Raw genomic sequence first — 18,127 nt, forward strand, 5'->3', positions numbered from 1 at the left:
GCCTAAAGCCATTTGGGTACTTAATTTCTGAGGGGGGGGGAAATGTCAGAACCACAATTAACTTAATTGTTTATTTGTGCAAAGTCTTTCTTATTTAACTCCAGAACTTGCCATCTGAATTTGAAGGAGGGTGGCCCCGGGTTCATGTTCACATAAGTAGCTGCTGTGACCTTTTCTTACTGAGCACCCGGCTCAGAGGAGAGGAGACGGAGGAGAAACTGGAGAGCAGAGTCTCCCATGTTTGCACCTTCACCCCAGAGCTGCCTCTGGGCAAACCCTTTTACCTGAATCTCTGGTTGGCCAGAAAGTCAGGACTCTGGGTGCAGAGCCCCTGTGAGGTTATGAAATCCACCAGTTTGTAGTTACTGAGCAGAGCAAGAGAGGACATGGGCCTCTGAAGGAAGCCTCTGTTTCTGTTTCTGTGAATGCGAAGTGGCGGGGCAGGTGGGCACTCGGCTTTCTTGCTGTGCTCAGGTGAGGGTGAGTGGATGGAAGGAGAGCTCTGGGCATTTGGGGCGGGCCTACCAATCCCCTAAGGTGGGGCTTCTCACCAGGGGTGAGTTTGCCTTCCCGGAGGACAGTCGGTCAGTTGGCAGGGCCTGGAGACATTTTTGGTTGTTCCAGCTAGGCAGGAGTTTTTATGTGAATTTAGTGGGTAGAGGCCACAGATGCTGCAAAACGTCCTAGGATGCCCTCCTCCAAGAGAGAATTACGTAGCCCAAAATGTCAACTGATCTAAGTCCTAAAGCTGGTCATATTTTTCTAAGTTGAAAGCACTGGGTTGGGGCAAATGGGAAAAGTTATTTGCAGTTTTTCCCCCAAGGGACAATCCACTGCCCCCCCTGCTGCTGGATAACTATGGCTGTGTTAACTATAGCTTCCTTCACTTCTCTGCCCCTCCCTGTCTTCTGCCCCCTCAGCCTTTTTTCTTTTTCTTTTCTTTCTCTTTTCTTCTCCACAAACTTCATAAATATTTACTGGGCATTCAGGAATAAAGTGGTTTCTGGCCTTGAGAAATGCCCTCAGGCAAGACAGTGAGAAGGGAAGTCCCAAGAATGCTAAGTGCACCTTACCTTAGCCACACCAGTGGTCCATACTGGGGTCCTGGGAAACAGAGGATGAGCTTCTGACCTGCAAAGAGAAAATGAGGGGAGGGGGCAGAAGAGAGGGGGTGTGACCAGCGCTCCAGGGAAAAAAGGAGGAGAGGGTTGCTGGCAACGCCCACGGGCCCGCCTCTCTTCCCCACCTCCACCACCTACCCCCAGTTGCTGCATTTTTAACCCCCACCACCTCACCTGCTAATCTCTCCCTCTCTCCATCTCAGCCACAGTCCTACTCTTCCCTCTACACACCAACAGGGGGCAGCAGAGAGCAGCTGACAGAGCCTAAAGCAACAAACCCAACCTGGGAACCATCCCATCACCTAGACGGCAGAGCACCCTTTGGCTTCCGTCCCGACAAGTTGGTGCTCTGAGACCCTCCTCCTCCACCAGCCTCCCTCCACACCCTCGACCAGGGACAATGCTCCCCCCACCCAGCGCACCGCACATCCCGCGCCAATCTGGCCACAGATCATGTTCCGTCTGGTGACTCATCTGATTGTTCCTGACTTGCTGTGTGGTTTCTCAACCTTTCAAACAAGGCTGTTTTGCCTCGTTCAGCCGACTGGCCATCCCCTGAGGCGGGAGCTGTGTGCTCTGACCCCTGCTGTTTCCCCCAGGCCCCAGGCCAGCACTGTTGCCGGAGTCCGTGTCCAGGTCCATGGACTGATGGAGTAGGCCTGGCTGTGTCCCCTTGGATGCACCCTCACCCCAGCCTCGCAGCCAATGCCATCACCCCCTCATCTTTACGGATGAATAACTGAGATTCAAAGGCATTAGACATCTTGGCCAAGATCTTAAAGCTAGGAAATAGTAGACTTGGAAATCCAAGTCGACATTCTAGATTCTACCACACACCCTATGGCTATCAGTCCCACCCACCCCCTCGATTCTCCTCTAACACGTAGTAGGTCCGCCTTTCTTGAGCACGGCACAGTCTTTGTGGATTGTGCTGTTGAACTTGTTTTAATTTTGATTCCTTTATTTAGTCACTCCCCAAACTCACAGCTTCTACCAGGTGTCAGGCACCGTGAGAGCCCGACAAGAATGAGATGAAGGGCGGACCGTGCCACCCTGGAGGGGAAGGAGTCGGCTGTAGCAGTGAGCCTGGTAGTAAGCAGAGTTGGGTATGGTGGGGAGGTGATGGGACTTAGTCAGGAAGGGCTTCATGGAGGAGGTGATGTGTGAACAGATTGTTGAGAGGCCCGAGGATGTGGTGGGAGCCGGGATCAGCTGGAGGTATGCAGTTTGGGCTGATGCTGCCCATAGTTCCATGGAGTTTAAGGCATGAGCTGGGTGGGGCTGGAGGCGTGGGACAGGGCCAGTTCACTCCCTGGGTAATGGGGAGTCGCTTGGGGCATTTGAATGAGAGAGATCGTTTGTGGTTTAAGAGGAACCCCCAGCAGCAGGGCTGAGGGCAGGCTGGAGGGACACAGGGTGGTGTAAGCAGATGAGGAACAATGCAGCAAGGTGAAGGGATCTGGCATCAGAGACTGGAAAGAGGAGCCATCGTGTAGCAGAGAAGGCAGTGACAGGTATGGGTAGGGAGGGGAGCGGGAGAAGTTGGGAATCACTTCTGGGCTTCCCATTAGGTGGAAGGCTGCCCAGGGACTGACTGGGGTTTTAGAGACAGATTTGGGGAAGGCTTAAGGAGTTCCCTTAATGAGTGTGTTGGATTTGAGGTACCTGATGTATATGTGGATACATTGGTTCTGGATTAGGGTTGGATGGCTCATTGGGCCACCATCGGCATAAAGGGCCCTTAGCAAAGTTGTAGCTGAAATCAAGGAAGAGAATGAGGTCTTCCCTAAGTCCCTCCCCATGCGCAGAATAGCACTGCATTACTTGTGTCCCTAAAGCTACCTACTCCGGGTTGACAGACTGACCCATGGTTGGGAGGTTCAGGGATGTGATGAAGAAATTTTCTTCCTTTCTGTACCATTGAGAGTTCATGAATATCCCCAGCTTCCACAGTCAGGCTGCCCCTTTCCAGGGCCACATCTGGTTTGTAAACATCATTGTCCTGTGGAAGGCTCCTCTCCTCTTGACTATACCAGCTCTCTGTCTTCCTCTGGATCTTCCATTGGCTTTTTGAAGTATCCAGCCTGCGTGGAGCATTCCAGGTGGGGACCTCATGACTTAGTACAGTTAGATGTTCTTTCTGTTGCCTGATGAGGACCAGGCTGGCCTTTCTGCACTGAGATCTGGAGGCAGTAGCTTCTACTGACTCTAGAACTCTGCTCCTGGGCTTGTAGCAGACCACTCAAAGGCATCGGGTCTAGTTTGAGATTTTTTTTTTTTTAAGAATCACCTTGACTAATGATGCTAGGCAATAAGATCCTAAGATCAAAAACACCAAGCCCTGGGGCGCCCGGGTGGCCCAGCGGTCGGGCGTCTGCCTTCGGCTCAGGGCGTGATCCCGGCGTTGTGGGATCGAGCCTCACATCAGGCTCCTCCGCTATGAGCCTGCTTCTTCCTCTCCCACTCCCCCTGCTTGTGTTCCCTCTCTCGCTGGCTGTCTCTATCTCTGTCGAATAAATAAATAAAATCTTTAAAAACAAAACAAAACAAAAAACATCAAGCCCTGAAAAGAGAAATTTACTAGCTTCAGACTTTGCACATTGCTGTTTTCATGTGTGCATTTCCTGCCACCTCCTTATAAGGAAAGTCCCTGTGAAAAGGACAGCGAGATCTCGGACAGTTAAATGGAAAGACAAGAGAGGAGTGGAAGGAAATCGCAATTACTGGATGGATGCCAGCCCCTGTGCTGAGTGCTTCACAGAGGTCCCTTATCCTAGTGATGACTGTAGAACTAGAGTCTTACATTCCATGTTTTATGAATTAAGAAATGGAGGCTCAAAGAGTTTAAGACCTCATCTCACATGAGTTAGATTGAAACATTCCCGGGAAAGAAAGAAAGAACAGGTAACTCATCCAACTCATTGATGCAGCTGGTAATGTGCAGAGTCCAGGTTCGAGCCCATCTGAGTGCTCTTGCTCCTTTCCCTCCATTAGGCTTCATCCAAGAGGGGTGGAAGGACGAGGCACAGAATCAGAGGCCGAGGGAGGTCATTTCTCGGGTGAGAGAGAGATGAAGTCGTATGGATATTCCAGCCTCTTACATTATCTGCCAAAGGAGCCATTGTCCAATAGGTAGAAAATACCAAAATTGAAGACACAGTGAGGCCTTGTCACCTCGCTAGTCCACCATCCTGCTCTAATGGGTATTCTCTAATTTCCCCAAACCCAAGTAATTACATCTTCAGGTAAGAAAGGAACCTCTAGTAGGTGCTGAGGGCAGGCCCATGAATTCTTATTCTTTTGTCTCCTGGGAATACTTTTCACTTCATTATTTAGTAGTAAGAACATTTCAGGACGGCACTCTGCCGATAGACGGGTTGGCTAATTTAACACAAAGCCCTGTGCCCAAATGCTAGAAAAATTAAAGAATAGATTTCATCATCACAATCCCTTCTGATTTCACTTAACAGCACAATGTCAGGCATGTGGATGAATTTGGGGAAGGTTCTTACCAATTAATGAAAAAAAATCTTTAATTTTAGAATCTCTTGGAAGACATCTGTTTTTAAATTTTCAAGTACCTAGAATTGGGCACACACGGAGTGTTGTTGCCAAGTGGCGGCTCTGCTTAGCGAATAATGACCACATCAAAACACCAGGCTCAGTATGGTGTGCTCCGTTTCTGGTCCCATAACAGTTACCTCGGTTTGGTGTCAAATACACGTTTCTAAAGAAGCTGAACATTGTTTTCTCTTAGTTAGATAAACAAACTCCTTGATGTCTATTTATAACTATTTGTTAGTGAGTCTCTTGTAAGCTGTAAAAGGCGGTTGGAACCCGAAGGAGATGTTTTGCAGGTTGGCCACTGAGTAAAGACTGTTTTGATCAGGGTCTCAGTATCTCCTACCCAAGCCCCTACTTGGGGTTCTGAATTCGTGTTTTTCAGAATGTCGTCCAAAGCTGTCCTGCCAGCTGCTGTAGATTATATATGTCAGGAGCCGCTACCCGCTTCACTCCTTCCTGTGAAGGAGCCTGGCCTTGAGATTTAGCCAGCGGGCCCCTTTAACTCTGCTCCCTAGCTCATTTATCCAAGGGCTTAGTGCTCCACTGAAAACCTTCCTATAACAGAAAGCCAGTGTTTGGGGGGCATTTGGTTTCAACTCGCTTGTGTTTGAACATTTATATTTATAATAGTGCTAATCTCTAAGGGACTCAAATCATATTAAGAGCTTTATCTAAGGCTGCCAAGGAAATTAGCATGTATCCACATGACTGGGAATGATGAGAAATTGGGTTGGGCCTACAGAAATTTAATAAGCTCTGACTTTCATTTCAATTATCTTCTCCATGAGATTTTGTTTTTAAACCCACGCAGTCAGGCCTGGGTACACATTTCTCCCTCTGCCTCTAGCTCGTGCTGTCACCCTCACCCCAGCCCCTCACCACTGTGGCCCCCTTGCCTGGATGAACTGGCCTGCTTCGTCTCATCCCTTCTCTGAACTCCCGCGGCCCGTGTCTCCACGCCACTTAGGTTTTTCCTTTCTCGTATCGCTCCCTCCTGGCTTCTCCCAGCCTTGTCCCCGACTAGAAGGAGAAGAATGTTTGTGATTCTCTCTCGAGTTCACCCCAGAGTTTAGGTCATGCTAGTCACATAACTGTACCCAGCCAGTAATGTGGGATGGATGGTTAGGCAGGGGGACTGGTGTGGGGGAGGTACATGGGCCAGAGGGGAAAGTAGCTTAGGGTTACAACAGACACTGTCAGTGTGGGGAAGGGAATTTTGGGGGGAAAATCTAAACAGATTAATTTGATCAATCAGGCTAATTTATAGAAAAAACACAAGAAGGGGAAAGTTCCCTTTGAGCAATTGGAGAGATGAGAGAGAAGCAGGGAATGCCCCTGACTGCATTACAGAAGGGGAAACCAAGATGACTTATCAAGTAATTTGTTGAAGCTAAAATGAGAGCTCAGTGAGGTCAGGATGAAAAAAGGCCGGCCCATTTGCCTGCTCGGTGGAGACATGGCTTGGTATTCTTTGAAAAATGTTGCCTGTCAAACTAGAATAATATATCTGGAGTCACCCCATGGAGGTTGGAGAGTCAGTCCCCACTCTCCCAACCAGGAGAACGCCTTCCCAAACATCAGATTTTATGTCGCAGCCTGACCTTTCTAGAACTGTTTTTACCAGAAGGTCTGCACAATGACTTAGCCAAGCTTTGGCGTTTTTTAAGGCATCCCTATGTAAATTCACCTCTGTATCCCTACATGGAGACTGCTGGTTTGTCAGACTGGAACAGCTCACTAAAGGCCAAGCAGAGTATGGTTTTAGAGTTTGTTCCAGGCTCTTGGGTAGAGAGAAGGCTTAGTAATGACAGTTTCACAGCCCAGGGGGATGTAACTTGAGAGAATGATAAGAGCAAAGACAAGTGTGAAGTGAAAGGGTGATAGCAAATTAATAGGGATAAGGGAAGAGGGGGAAAGGAGTAGATATACATAGCAATAAGAGAAGAAAAATCATTACAATGCCCAGGGGACAAAAAAAAAGTGATTTTTCTGGTTTGTTTGTTTGTTTTTTTTTTTGTCTTTGGGCCTTACTGCATCCACCACTGTTGCTACAAGGTAAGAGCAGGTGCTTTTTTGTGGAACCCAGTCTTGAAGTGGCGTTGCTGAAGGGAGAGGAGAGGCACAACAGCAGGCGTTCTACCAGATCTCTGTTTTGGTTTTTGTGTTTTGTTTTGTTTTCATTTTCAGCCTGACTTAAGCAATGTGGGGGAAATTCATATCTGGACAAAGGAAACGTCTCTCCCTAAATCTAAAAGCCTTATGTCAAGAGAACCCTTTCTGGAGAGTTAAGCATTGTGCTTGATTCCAAACGAAAACTAGATAAAAGGTTAGAAATCAATATTATTAATGGCATCTTCTCTCTTCCTCACTGCTAAAGCCTCTGCCAGGCCACTGTAATAACAGTGGAAAGAAAAATTGGAGATTCCATCAAGAAAAGGCTTTTAAGGAAGGCTGTGTTATTGCATTATTATTTGGACTCTTTCTCTCTCTCTGAATACGTGAATGGTTCCAGGTTTTTTTTTTTAAATATGGGTTGAGGGTGGCAAAATTAAATCTCACTGGGCTAGAATGGTGACATAGGCAGAAATAAGTTGAAACCCTCTATTATCAACCAACATTTATGATAGAAATTAGCTTGATTTTTTATTCTCATAATTTAAACTTTTTCAGAGAGACAGAGATGTTATATGTGAGCAAGTCCCTCCTGTATTCAAGCTTACAACATCTTGGCTCTGTGCAAGCCCATTTTGCTGGGAGTCATTACTCTCTTTAGGGAGGCTGTGTGATAGAGTGGAGAGGCAAGGTATTTTAGGTCACAGTTTTGGGTTTGAGTCCTGGTTCCACTATCGATTAACTGTGTGTCCTTAGAAAAGTTACATATTTTTGGTCATCTGTAAAATGGGGGTGACAGCAGTCATAACTGACCTGTGGGTTGTTGTGAGGTTCACACTAGTTGGTAGATACGGGAGCACTTTATCAACTATGGTATGTCATGTGAATGTTCGTTTTCATTCACAAGTACCTTCATAATAATGGGAAAGAGAAGGCTATCATTTCATTTTCAGTGCATGTTCCCTTTTTATTTAATAACCCTTTTTGTGTCCCACCGTGTTCCAGCCAGCAAACCGAGACCAGGAGGACCCGTTGTCACTTTCTACTATGACATTGCATTAGTGTGAGGTTTACTCCTTACCCAGCACCTGATAACTTTTGGCCTTTAAAAATAAGGATAAAAGTCCCAGAGCCAGAAAGATTAAGGATTAAATTAAGTTTTAAAATAACACATCTTTTCATATATTCTCTTCTCATTTATATGGTGCTGGTAATTTTTAAAATTAGATTTTCCTCAGGGCATTTCATACTAAAAATGATGAAGTTCCTTGTCCCTTGTAATTGCATTTCTTTTGATTTTCTTTTATTATGACTTGCATATCACTGACACTTTTTTCCTGGAATGTTAAAAGTATACATCATCCAACTAAAAGGAAAAAATACTGTCCTAATGAAAATGGAAAAGAGAGAGTGGATATTCCTCTCTTTTGGTTCCAAACAAGGCAAAGTCCTCATTCCTTATTCTTTGTACATGCCAAGGTTGATGTCATGGATCCAAACCAGTTTTGAGTTATCTGAAATGAAAAAGAAAAGAAAAAAAAAGAGAGAGAGAGAAAGAAAAAGGCACTTCAACAATCTTCTAAAGCTTGAAAAACAAATTTTCCACAGTCTGATAACCCAAAAATGACTGAATGGATTTTCTCTGTAATTAACAGGGGGTGGGAGCCTGGAGGGACATTGGGGGAAAGGTTTAAAAATGGAAAGTTTCAGTTGAAAGGGGGTACTCTAGGAGATCCAAGAAATGCTGGAGGGGCTGAAAAGGAATAGCACACTTATCCTGAGTAACATGATTCTGTTGTCTGAGGAACTGGACTGAAAACCATAAAGTTCCTTTTGGTTGATGTGTTAACTTACCACTAATGAATATTGTTGATGAGTGGTAAGTAGGACACATCCAAGGAAGATGTTTGTTAATTCTTCATAAAATCATCTCTACATTATTGAAATATGGCTCTCATTCCGTTTGAACCGTAGTTACACAGCTGTTGGAATAGATAGTTGGGACTTTAGGAACCATCCCTGAGATTCTCATTTCTGGTGCCTTGATGGCTTGGGCAGTTGTTTCTTCCCATGTCTAGAATATCAAGCACTTTGCTAACTTCTCTCCGTGTGAGGGCAGTTACTCCCAGGTTTCCTCTCATGAAACCAGCTCTAGGATCCAGGCTTCCCTTTGCATCTGAAATAAATGGAATGGCAACTCTGGGACTTTTGATGAGATCCAAAAAGGCCCTAGTGGCCTGTGTGTCTGCCCGTGTCCCGGTTACATAACCCTTTCCGTCCTCCCTGCTTCTGACACACAGACACAAAACAGAGTGCCCCAAATCCACAAGTTATGTAAACTTCTCTTCCTGTCACTAATGAGGCTCTTGAGACCTGGGAAGGTGACTCCCTTGATAGCAAAGAGAGAGCCTGAGCCAGTTGCAGACACTCAGACCCCGCAGCTTGCCCACTGCATGGATTGTGAAGTGACCAAGGATCACGTGATGATTTTCTGAGCCAGGGCATAGCTCTGCTCAGGCTTTTGCCTTTGAAAGGGTGGAATCCATCGTCAAACATTAATACTTGGAATTCTTTCTTTCTTAGCAAAAGGTCCTATAGACTTGATGGCAGTACATTTTTATTTTTTTTATTGAGATAGAATTGACGTATAACATTACATTAGTTTCAGGTGTACAACAATGATTCGATATTTATTTGTGTTGTGAAATGATCACCACAGTAAGTCTGTGAACACCCATCATCATACATAGTAATGGCAATGTTTTCCTTGTGACGAGAACGTTTAAAATCTGCCTTGGCAACTTTCAAATATGCAATACAGTGTTATTAACTGTAGTCGCCATTGTGCGCTATATCTGTAAGACTTATTTATTTTATGTCTGGAAGTTTGAACAAAAGGTCTTGCAGACATGATGACAATGAAATTATATTTTTTTAACATCTAAAATTGCCCTTAATAAAATGATCTTTTCCAAATGATGTACCAAGTTAGGAAAACTTACCTGTTTGAATCTGTAAACCATTCACCATAAACTTATGCCTAGACTCAGACCTCTCTCAAAACGCCCTACCCTAGGTGTGTGTGAAATAAACCTAATATTTTTTTCTCAGTTTTTCAAGTTGTTTTACTAGGTTAGGATTACTTTACTAGGTTAGGATTACCTCAAAAGGCATTTATCTTTTTTTTTTTCTTTTACAATTTGTTTATTTTAGAGAGAGAGTGCACTTGTGCATGTGGAGGGAGGGGCAGAAGGAGAGAATCTCAAGCAGATATCTGCGGAGTGCGGAGCCGGACGTTCCATGACCCTGACATCATGACCTGAGCCAACATCAGGAGCTGCATGCTCACCCGACTGTGCCACTCAGGCACCCCATCTCTAAAAGCATTTCAAAGATGTTTCAGGTTTAAATGGAAACGAAAAGCCTATAAAGTTGTAAGACTTAAGACTGTCAAGAATTAGGCAGAGTTTAAAAACTTAGAAAAAGTGACATTTGGACATTTTTGTTCTGCTCTTTAGTCTACCACATATCCCCCTCCAGTTGTCCCACCACTACCCAGACAGTATTTAAACCTGCAAGGGTTAACATAGGTTGTGCAGCAAGCACCTGGCTCAGACTCCAGCCAGGGTCACAGGCCTGGCGTCCTGTCCAACCGCCACGGTCAGGGGCAGCAAGGACACCCTGCATGAACTCGTATCCTCTCCTGGAGGTTTCAGTCTACCCCACATTCTCCCGTCGCGTCCATGACCAGGGTCCCTCCACCAGGATGAAGGCTGGCAGGAGCCCACACAGCTATGACCAAACCCTTCCCGTGGCTGCACAGGCCTTGCGTGTTCATTTAGCCAACATGTGGTCCTCTTCCCATCTAAGATGGTGGGGAATTACCATCTTCCAGAAAACGCAGAGCAGGCAAAGGGAGACCAGGAACAACAGCAACAAAAAAAAAACAGAGCCAAGGAATGAACTTTAGCAAGACAAGGGAACGGGAGAGCAAAGCAGAAGTCAAAGACAATGGAAACCCACAGGGAATTTCAGGGGGAAAGGGATCTGGGGTATAAGACCAGCAAGCTGTCCCTGTTACAGTGGAGTCTGGAGCTTGTTGGGGAGGTGTCGGAGGGCTGGCTCAGGCCCAGCCTTCTCGGCACCTCACTGTTCAGTAAACCCACCCAGCAGGATGGAGGGTGTCCTGTGCTGAGGATGGAGCTGAGCGCAGAGCCCCTCACACAAAAGCGACAGACCCAGGCATTCGGCCTTCGCTTGTCCATCCTGAATTTGGAGTCACGGAGGCATTGCCCTGAACATATTTCCTGTCTTACAACTCCTGACATTTTAAAGAAAGGGTTTCTGGCTTGCTTGGCCCGACTGCAGCAGTCACAAACTTGCCCCACAAACTAGCCTTCCAGAAACAAACTGAACCAAACATTAAAGGATTAAACACACAGCAAGCAGATGGGTTCTTGTAAAATGCTCTGTGGGCAGGTTCCTAGGAATTTAAAGGTCTCTGGCTTTGTTAAGTTATGAAAAATTTCCAAATTTAAGTCAGCAGAGCAAGCTGTTATAGTCATGAGATGAGTCGGTGGTGCCTGGTGGGGGAAAGACCAGCTTGGCTGGCTGGCAGCCTGCTGAGCAGGGTCAGGGCGGGGTTAGGGGGCAGCCTGCTGAGTGGGGTTAGGGAGGTGCTGGGGGGGCAGCCTGCTGAGCAGGGTCTGGGCGGTGTTGGAGGGCAGCTGCTGAGCGGGGTCAGGGCGGTGTTGGGGGGGAGCATGTGCCTCCCTCACCCCTCGCTCTGCCCGTGGTGGGGGAGCTGCTCCTGTTCATGCCTGCTGGGGACTCAGTCGCTCTTGATTCAGCAGGGACCCTTGGAAGGACTGAAACCGGATTACCGCTCTGGAGGTTCCCAGGCCACCTATGTTAATATTCCAAATAGGCTTCAAGTTGGATTTGTTTTTGTGACTCCAGGACATTTTGCCTCCTTCACATTCCAGAATTCCCTGTGAAGCCGCCCGGTACCTAGGAGGGCTTTTCCTGAATACTGTGGAAGGAATTTCTCCTTCGGGATTCTCCTTCACGGCATTTTTAAGTACTCTTGAGGTGGCGCGTGAGGAATCAGCCACCAGGGCCAAACCACAGACTGAGGAATTACAGAATGCCCCACATGTTCCCGTGGGATCCAGCTCTGCAGAGTGCCCGGGGCTGGTGTCGAGGGGCCGGTCCTTGAGACTTGTGCTTTCTCTCTAATCATGGGACTTCTTTCTGTCCATGTGGCCCTGCTCACTCCGACTCACCGCCGGCTGCACACACAGGCCCATCTTAAGACCTGCCATGGCATGGCCACCAACTCCCACCTGGCTTCCATGTCCCGAGATGCCATCCCTCCTTCTCTTCCCTCACGCACACTCCTTTGGACTCAGCTCCTGTCCCCTCCAGCCCATCTGAAAGACTCCTGATACACTGATCGGGCATTCCCTGTCACTCCTCAGGCTTTTTGTTGAACTTCTCATACTTATCGCTTGTCTCCACAACGCCTCGGTCTCGTAGTTCTTTTCTCTCTCCCCCAAGAGCAGCAAAGTGTGGTTAAAAAGCACGTGCCTAGGAGTTGCAGAGGCCCTGAATCAAATTGCAGCTTTGCCACAAAGAGCTGTGTGACTTTGGCACGTTGTATAACCTCTCTGGCCCCAGTCTCTTCTGTATAATGTCATTTATAGGAGCTCCCTCGTGGAGTTTGGCACCACAGTGAGTTCTCTCTACTCATCCCAGAAGTAGACACTAAATAAATCCTTCTGTTAGTGGTGTGGCTGTGGCTGTATTGCTTGTTGCAGGTATGTCCAAGGGAGAGGTCAAAGCCAGAAGTACCCAGGCCATACTGGTGAAAGAGGACCCATGCAGGGCTAGGGAGAGCCATCCAGAGTATACACACATGGATCCAAGATTCATGCACTTGGCCAAGAGCTTCCCTCAGTGGAAATAACAATTTGCTAGACCCAAAGTCCTACCTGAAGCCTCCACCAGCCCCGACTTGAGCTTCTTCTTATGACCTTAGAGGTGAACAATATTGCCAGGGAGACACTGCTGTCTCTGAGTCGTCCCATTAGAAGAGTGTTTGTGGAGCTTTTGATTCGGTTCAGGCGCCGTATCGGGTTTAAGGAAGTTGTTGTCGTACAGACAGACCCCCAGCCACTCGCTTTTCACTGGTAGCACGGAGCACCATGCCGTGCTCAGAGCAGGTGCTCCGTGCCAGTTGGCATCATGAAATTCCCCTTGAGCTGACCGGCTCCAGGGTGTCAGCAACGGCAGGAGCCTGCGAGGCCATGGTCAGAGATGCGGGCACTGACCGCCCACCTGCCAGCTCCTCCTGTGAGGTACCAGCCCCACCCCTTGGCCGAGGACTGGTCAGAAGGTTCGGGGTGTGGTTCTGCTCCCGTTCTGGGTCCAGCCAGCAACTACGTGAACACCTTTGGCAGATGGCTCCCATGGGCTGCTCACTGCCCGCCCAAACCGGTTCTGAGCATATGATGGGGAGCGGCAGTTGCCTGGGAAGTCAGGATTCCCTGGGGCACTGCTTTTCGCCTTGTAAGTGGCCACTGCCAGCGACATGGACAGGACAGGCCTTTCTCGGTGAGCACGTGTCATGCTCTGACCTTGCCGATGTACACAGCAGGTCAGGCAGCTGTCCGCTCTCCCCCTGGAAACTGTGCTGACTCGAGATCTCAGCCCCCCCGATCTCTGTGTGCGTCTCTTTCTCTGAGTCTCTCTGTGTCTGTCTGTCCCTCTCTCTGTCTCCGTCTCTCTGTATACATGGCCCTGTACTGTTCTGGCAATGGGGAACCTCCACGTCAGAGGTGATTCACAGTAAACATCTACTCACATGGAAGCCAGGGCAGCGGATCTGCATCCCTGAGGGAGTGAGCCTGAATCCAGAACCAGCACCCTGACCTTGCCCAGAGGTCTGTCCTGGTACACACAGCTGTTGCCCTTGACAGAGACTTTGCATTTTCCTTGTGAGAGAGGTCCTCTGTCTTCCCTGGGTACAGGAAGACTGTCTGATACGGAAGGAAGAAAATTGTCAAAGAGCCAGGCAGTGTGCCTTGAAATGCATCTGTTTTTATCCACATTGAGTCTTTCCAGGTGAGCTGAACGAAATCATAAGCTACAAAATGAAAGCAGATTTGTCTTAGCATGCCCATATGGAACCCACTGAGCGAGTTCACCACCGCGCTTCTGCCTCTTCCCCAGAGCGTGCTTGTCTCCTAGGCAGGTTGGCTCCACGGTGTAGGGGGCAGACTTCTCCCATGGGCTGCTCAGGGATCGCCTTACTCATTTTGACCATCACGCAGTGACTCACGGGGCTGTAGGATTGGGGCAGTGGGGACAGGGTGAGGCTTATTATATCTCAGGATACTTTTGGGCGGGGTCCTCTTCAACATCCTGGGAGCTTTAAGCAGAGCTTGCAACTTCCGTCCTGCAGACCGAGAACACCAGGTCCGGCATCATCAGGGGCAGAGCTGGTCCGAGACAGATGTCTGAGCCTGTCGGCAAAGCAAGGAACGTATAGCCAGCACATCATGGAGCTTCCAGAAAAGATGCCCATGCTGACTTCTTAACCCGTCCTGCAAGCAAGTGTCAGACCAGGCCTGACTGGAGGCTGGTGGTGCCCCGCTGAGGAAGGCATCCATAGAAACCCATGCTGCTTTGCTCTTTTCACTCTGACATGCACCCTCCAGGGCTGAGGCCACTTTCAGCAAGTTCCTATTAGGAAATGCGGGTTCTTTGTACTTCTCAGCACTACCAACCTCAGTCAACACTTGCTGATTTAAGCAAGTGAGCATCAGACGTTCAGTCCCGAACTCTGGCCCTCCACATTTAATAAATGAAGGACCCCCTTTCCCCGCTGCCCCCCAGCAGTGGTGTCTTGATGACAGCAATTAGGCCAAACGGCAGAACTCAACAAGCATCTGCTTTCATTTCCCATTTTTGGCATATTTTCATGAATTAACTCTTGCAGTGGCAGGGCGAGGGGTAGGGACCTTGGCGGCGCCTTGCATTCGCAGGCCACGTGGCGGGCCCGGTGGAGCACTGCATGGCCGGCCCAGACAGTGACCTGCAGTCACCTGCCACCAAGCGCACAGTTGTGATGTTCGTGCTCACTTTACCGAGGCAGGTCCAGACACTGGGGAGGGAGTGGGGGAGGGAGCCCCGCCGGTGGCTCCAGAACCCAAGGAAGAACAGTGGGTGGGTATCTTCCAAATACTAGTCTGTCCGAGGAATCTCCAGCCCACCACAGGCAGTGGAGAGTCTCGGCTTCCACAGAGGAGAAGCAAAGCTTCCCAACTACACCCCACTCTGACATCGCCAGTTCAAATTACATTGGCGTGAGAGGCAGAGAGGTCTGTGGGACAAATGCCTGGATTGTGACCATTAAAACAGAGACGGGAAGCATCCAGGTCCATCAGAGGCCATGGCAGCTTGGCTGCCATGCTGGCAAGAGGAAGACAGAGCGAGAGGATGGAGCTGACAGCATGAGGCTCTGAAGCCACATGTGGATTTGGGGGAAAGGAGGGCGGTGGAGGCCAGAGCGTGGCAGAGGGACCAGGTCAGGGGCTACAGTAGTTGCGATAACAGCTTCTGACACGCATCAGGATATACCAAATCACATCCCAGGAGACGCAGGAGGAAAGGTGGAGAATAAGACCTTTAGCTCTGTAAGCCCCAGTTGGTAGACTGCAGATTGGCTACCAGTAAATTTTCAGATCAGGGAAACCTAGGGCCCAGACAGTCGAGTGAGTTGCTCACTCAGATCGGCACCCGCTAACCTGACTTCTCATCCGGGACAGTTTTCACCCAGCATGCCACCTCCAACATCAAGAATTCATGAAAAGGAAGACAAAAATTGTGCAGAGTTTCTAACCAACAGAGCCCCACCTCCCACACACCCGGGAAAGCAAGGGTTATAGAACAATGAGTATTTCTGTCCAATTCCATGCTGTGTAAAAATAGTTGAGTCCCCTTCTTCATGTAGTGTGAGAAATGTAATTAAGGAGATATATATATATATATATATGACATTCCATAAAATTCAACTTAAAGTGATTGATCCATTGGCTTTTGGTATATTCACAAAGTTGTGCAATCATCACCATTATGTAATTCTAGAATGTTTTTATCACTCCAGGAAAAAAAAAATCCCTATACCCATGAGCAGCCACTCTTCACTGTCCTCTCTCCCCAGCCCCTGACAACCACTGATCCACTGTCCCCATGGATTTGCCTGTTTGAGACATTTCATATAAATAGCATCATACAATATGGGACCATTTGCGCCTGGCTTCTCTCACTGAGCATCGTTTTCAAGGTTCCTCCATGTTGTAGCTTGAAACAATGCTCCATTCCTTTTTGTGGCTGAATAATATTCTTTTGTATGGTGGTACCACCTTTTGTTTCCCTGTTCACCAGTGATTAAGCACTTGGGTTGTTTTCACTTTGGGCTATTCTGTATAATGCTGATGTGAATATTTATGCACAAGTGTTGGTGTGGACATCTATTGTTAATTACCTTGGGGTCTATATCTAGGAGTGGAATTGCTGGATCACATGGTAGCTGTTCAACTTTTGGAGGAACCACCCCTGGTTTTCACAGTGGCCGTACCACTTTCCGTTCTCACCAGCCACATGTGAGGTCTCCAGTTTCCCTTCCTCCCTGCCAACACTTGTTATTGTCTGTTTTTTACATTATAGCCATGCTCTTGGGTGGGAAGTGACATCTCATGGTGGTTTTGATTTGCATTTCCCTAATGACTAATGATATTGAGCACCTTTTCTTGAGTTTCTTGGCCTTTTGTATATTTTCTTTAGTGAAATGTCTCTTCAGGTCTTTGCTGGTTTCTTAAATGGACTATCTGTCTTTTTACCGTTGAGTCATCATAATTACACTTTTTTTGCTTGACAGACTTTCATACCCAACACAATAGCATCATTTGGCCACACAGTGAAAACAACATGGGCCCAAAGCAAGAAGGGGCCAAGCGCAAGAAAATGCAGGGCACTCAGAGGCTTCTAGCCAAAAGAAGGTAGTGGAATGAGGAGGGTAAGGAAGAAAAATGAAGGAACTTTATTTTAACACCGAAACACGGCAAGGCAGATTACTGTGGCTCTGTGCCCATGATGTCCTACAGAAGGCAACCTGCTTAGGGCCTGGGCCGGCGTGGCTGTGCCATGAGGACAGCAGCATGTGTCTCTTCTCTGCTCCCCAGAGCACTGCAGGGTCAGTGCATCTACACACACAAAGTGCTTTGAATATATTGAGAAAGCATTCTTGCTCATTAAGGCTACTATGAATGCACAAGAATATATATATATATAACCAAGTGGGTCTTACAGGGCAGGGCCTGCATCTTACTTAGCTTTAAAACTCCTCAGCATCTTAACACAAACGTCTGCTTTGTGAATGAATACGCAACCTGAAGATGAGATTTCAAGATCTAGTGTAGATGTGGCCTTCAATCTCCCTGGTTTTGGTTTATTGTATGAACACAGTGAACCAAATGGCTCAACTATTAACATATTTTCAGCACATATGTCCCTTTGCCCATTTCCACCTACAGTCTCTTGAAGCCCTGAACTATTCACACCTCCTGACAGGAGGTACCTAGGCCCGCAGGTGGCTGAGTACCCTCCCCCTGCAGTATTTGCATAGCTGGGGTGGGGTGGGGAGGGTTTGTCTGTGTGCTTCACTCCTGATCGCACCTCCTACCCCAGCCCGGATGCTAGTTAGACTAACAGAACCTGGGAGAGCCCAAGAACTGCCAGCCTAAGTCTCCTCCAGTAGGTGGGCCCCACCTGGAACCTGACTCCGTGGCCGCAAGATCCCCAGAACATCAGACCCCCTTGCAAATTATTTTCATACCATGCCCAGCTCAGGAAAGAAGGAAACTTATGGGCTTGTCATTTTCTGCCCTCCCTAGCTCCTGGAGGCGGGGTGGAGGGGGGGCTGCCTAATTTGCATCCTCCACTCAATTTGCATCACAAAATACACCAAAACTTCGCTGGACCAACTTGGGGAGGCAGACAAGTTTTGTTTTGTGTTTTGTTTGGGTTTTTCATCTCCTGCCATTTCTCTAGCAGGTTTCTAGTTACATCCAGATGACACTTGGCTTAAGTTTCATTTTGTGTCCTTGGCCTGGGATGCAGCTAGCCCGTCTTCCCCGGCTTGAGGTCTCTCCAGGATGAAGCCCTCTCACTGCAGATGGCTTTGGTGGGAGCAGCCCCGCAAGCCTGGTAGAAAGAGTCATTGTGGGGTCTCATGTTGGGTTTCTCTTCACAGTCTGCAGGCCAGA

The 18,127-nt window shown here is 47.9% G+C and overlaps 1 protein-coding gene and 1 long non-coding RNA gene across 4 annotated transcripts in view; one reads left to right on the plus strand and one right to left on the minus strand.

Annotated features, from left to right (window-relative positions):
- The window catches only part of LOC113253492 (uncharacterized), a 17,643-nt gene extending 16,112 nt beyond the window's left edge, over positions 1-1,531 (minus strand). The window contains exons 1-2 of the long non-coding RNA XR_003315438.4: positions 1,296-1,531; positions 1,074-1,131 (exon numbers count right to left, since the gene is read on the minus strand). This is a non-coding gene — a long non-coding RNA (uncharacterized LOC113253492). The remainder of the gene's footprint in view (positions 1-1,073; positions 1,132-1,295) is intronic.
- BCL2 (BCL2 apoptosis regulator) overlaps positions 1-18,127 on the plus strand; it is a 168,740-nt gene that overhangs the window by 138,719 nt on the left and 11,894 nt on the right. Inside the window, exon 3 of one of the 3 annotated variants that reach the window (XM_057313352.1) lies at positions 1,325-12,590. The exons of the other annotated variants lie outside the window; for them this stretch is intronic. Coding sequence (XP_057169335.1) covers positions 1,325-1,474 — 150 coding nt within the window. The 3' untranslated portion in view covers positions 1,475-12,590. Of the gene's footprint in view, positions 1-1,324; positions 12,591-18,127 lie in introns of those variants that run through there. 3 annotated transcript variants of the gene reach the window in all.

The sequence above is a fragment of the Ursus arctos genome, unplaced genomic scaffold (genome assembly GCF_023065955.2).
Source record: "Ursus arctos isolate Adak ecotype North America unplaced genomic scaffold, UrsArc2.0 scaffold_17, whole genome shotgun sequence".
Lineage (NCBI taxonomy): Eukaryota > Metazoa > Chordata > Mammalia > Carnivora > Ursidae > Ursus > Ursus arctos.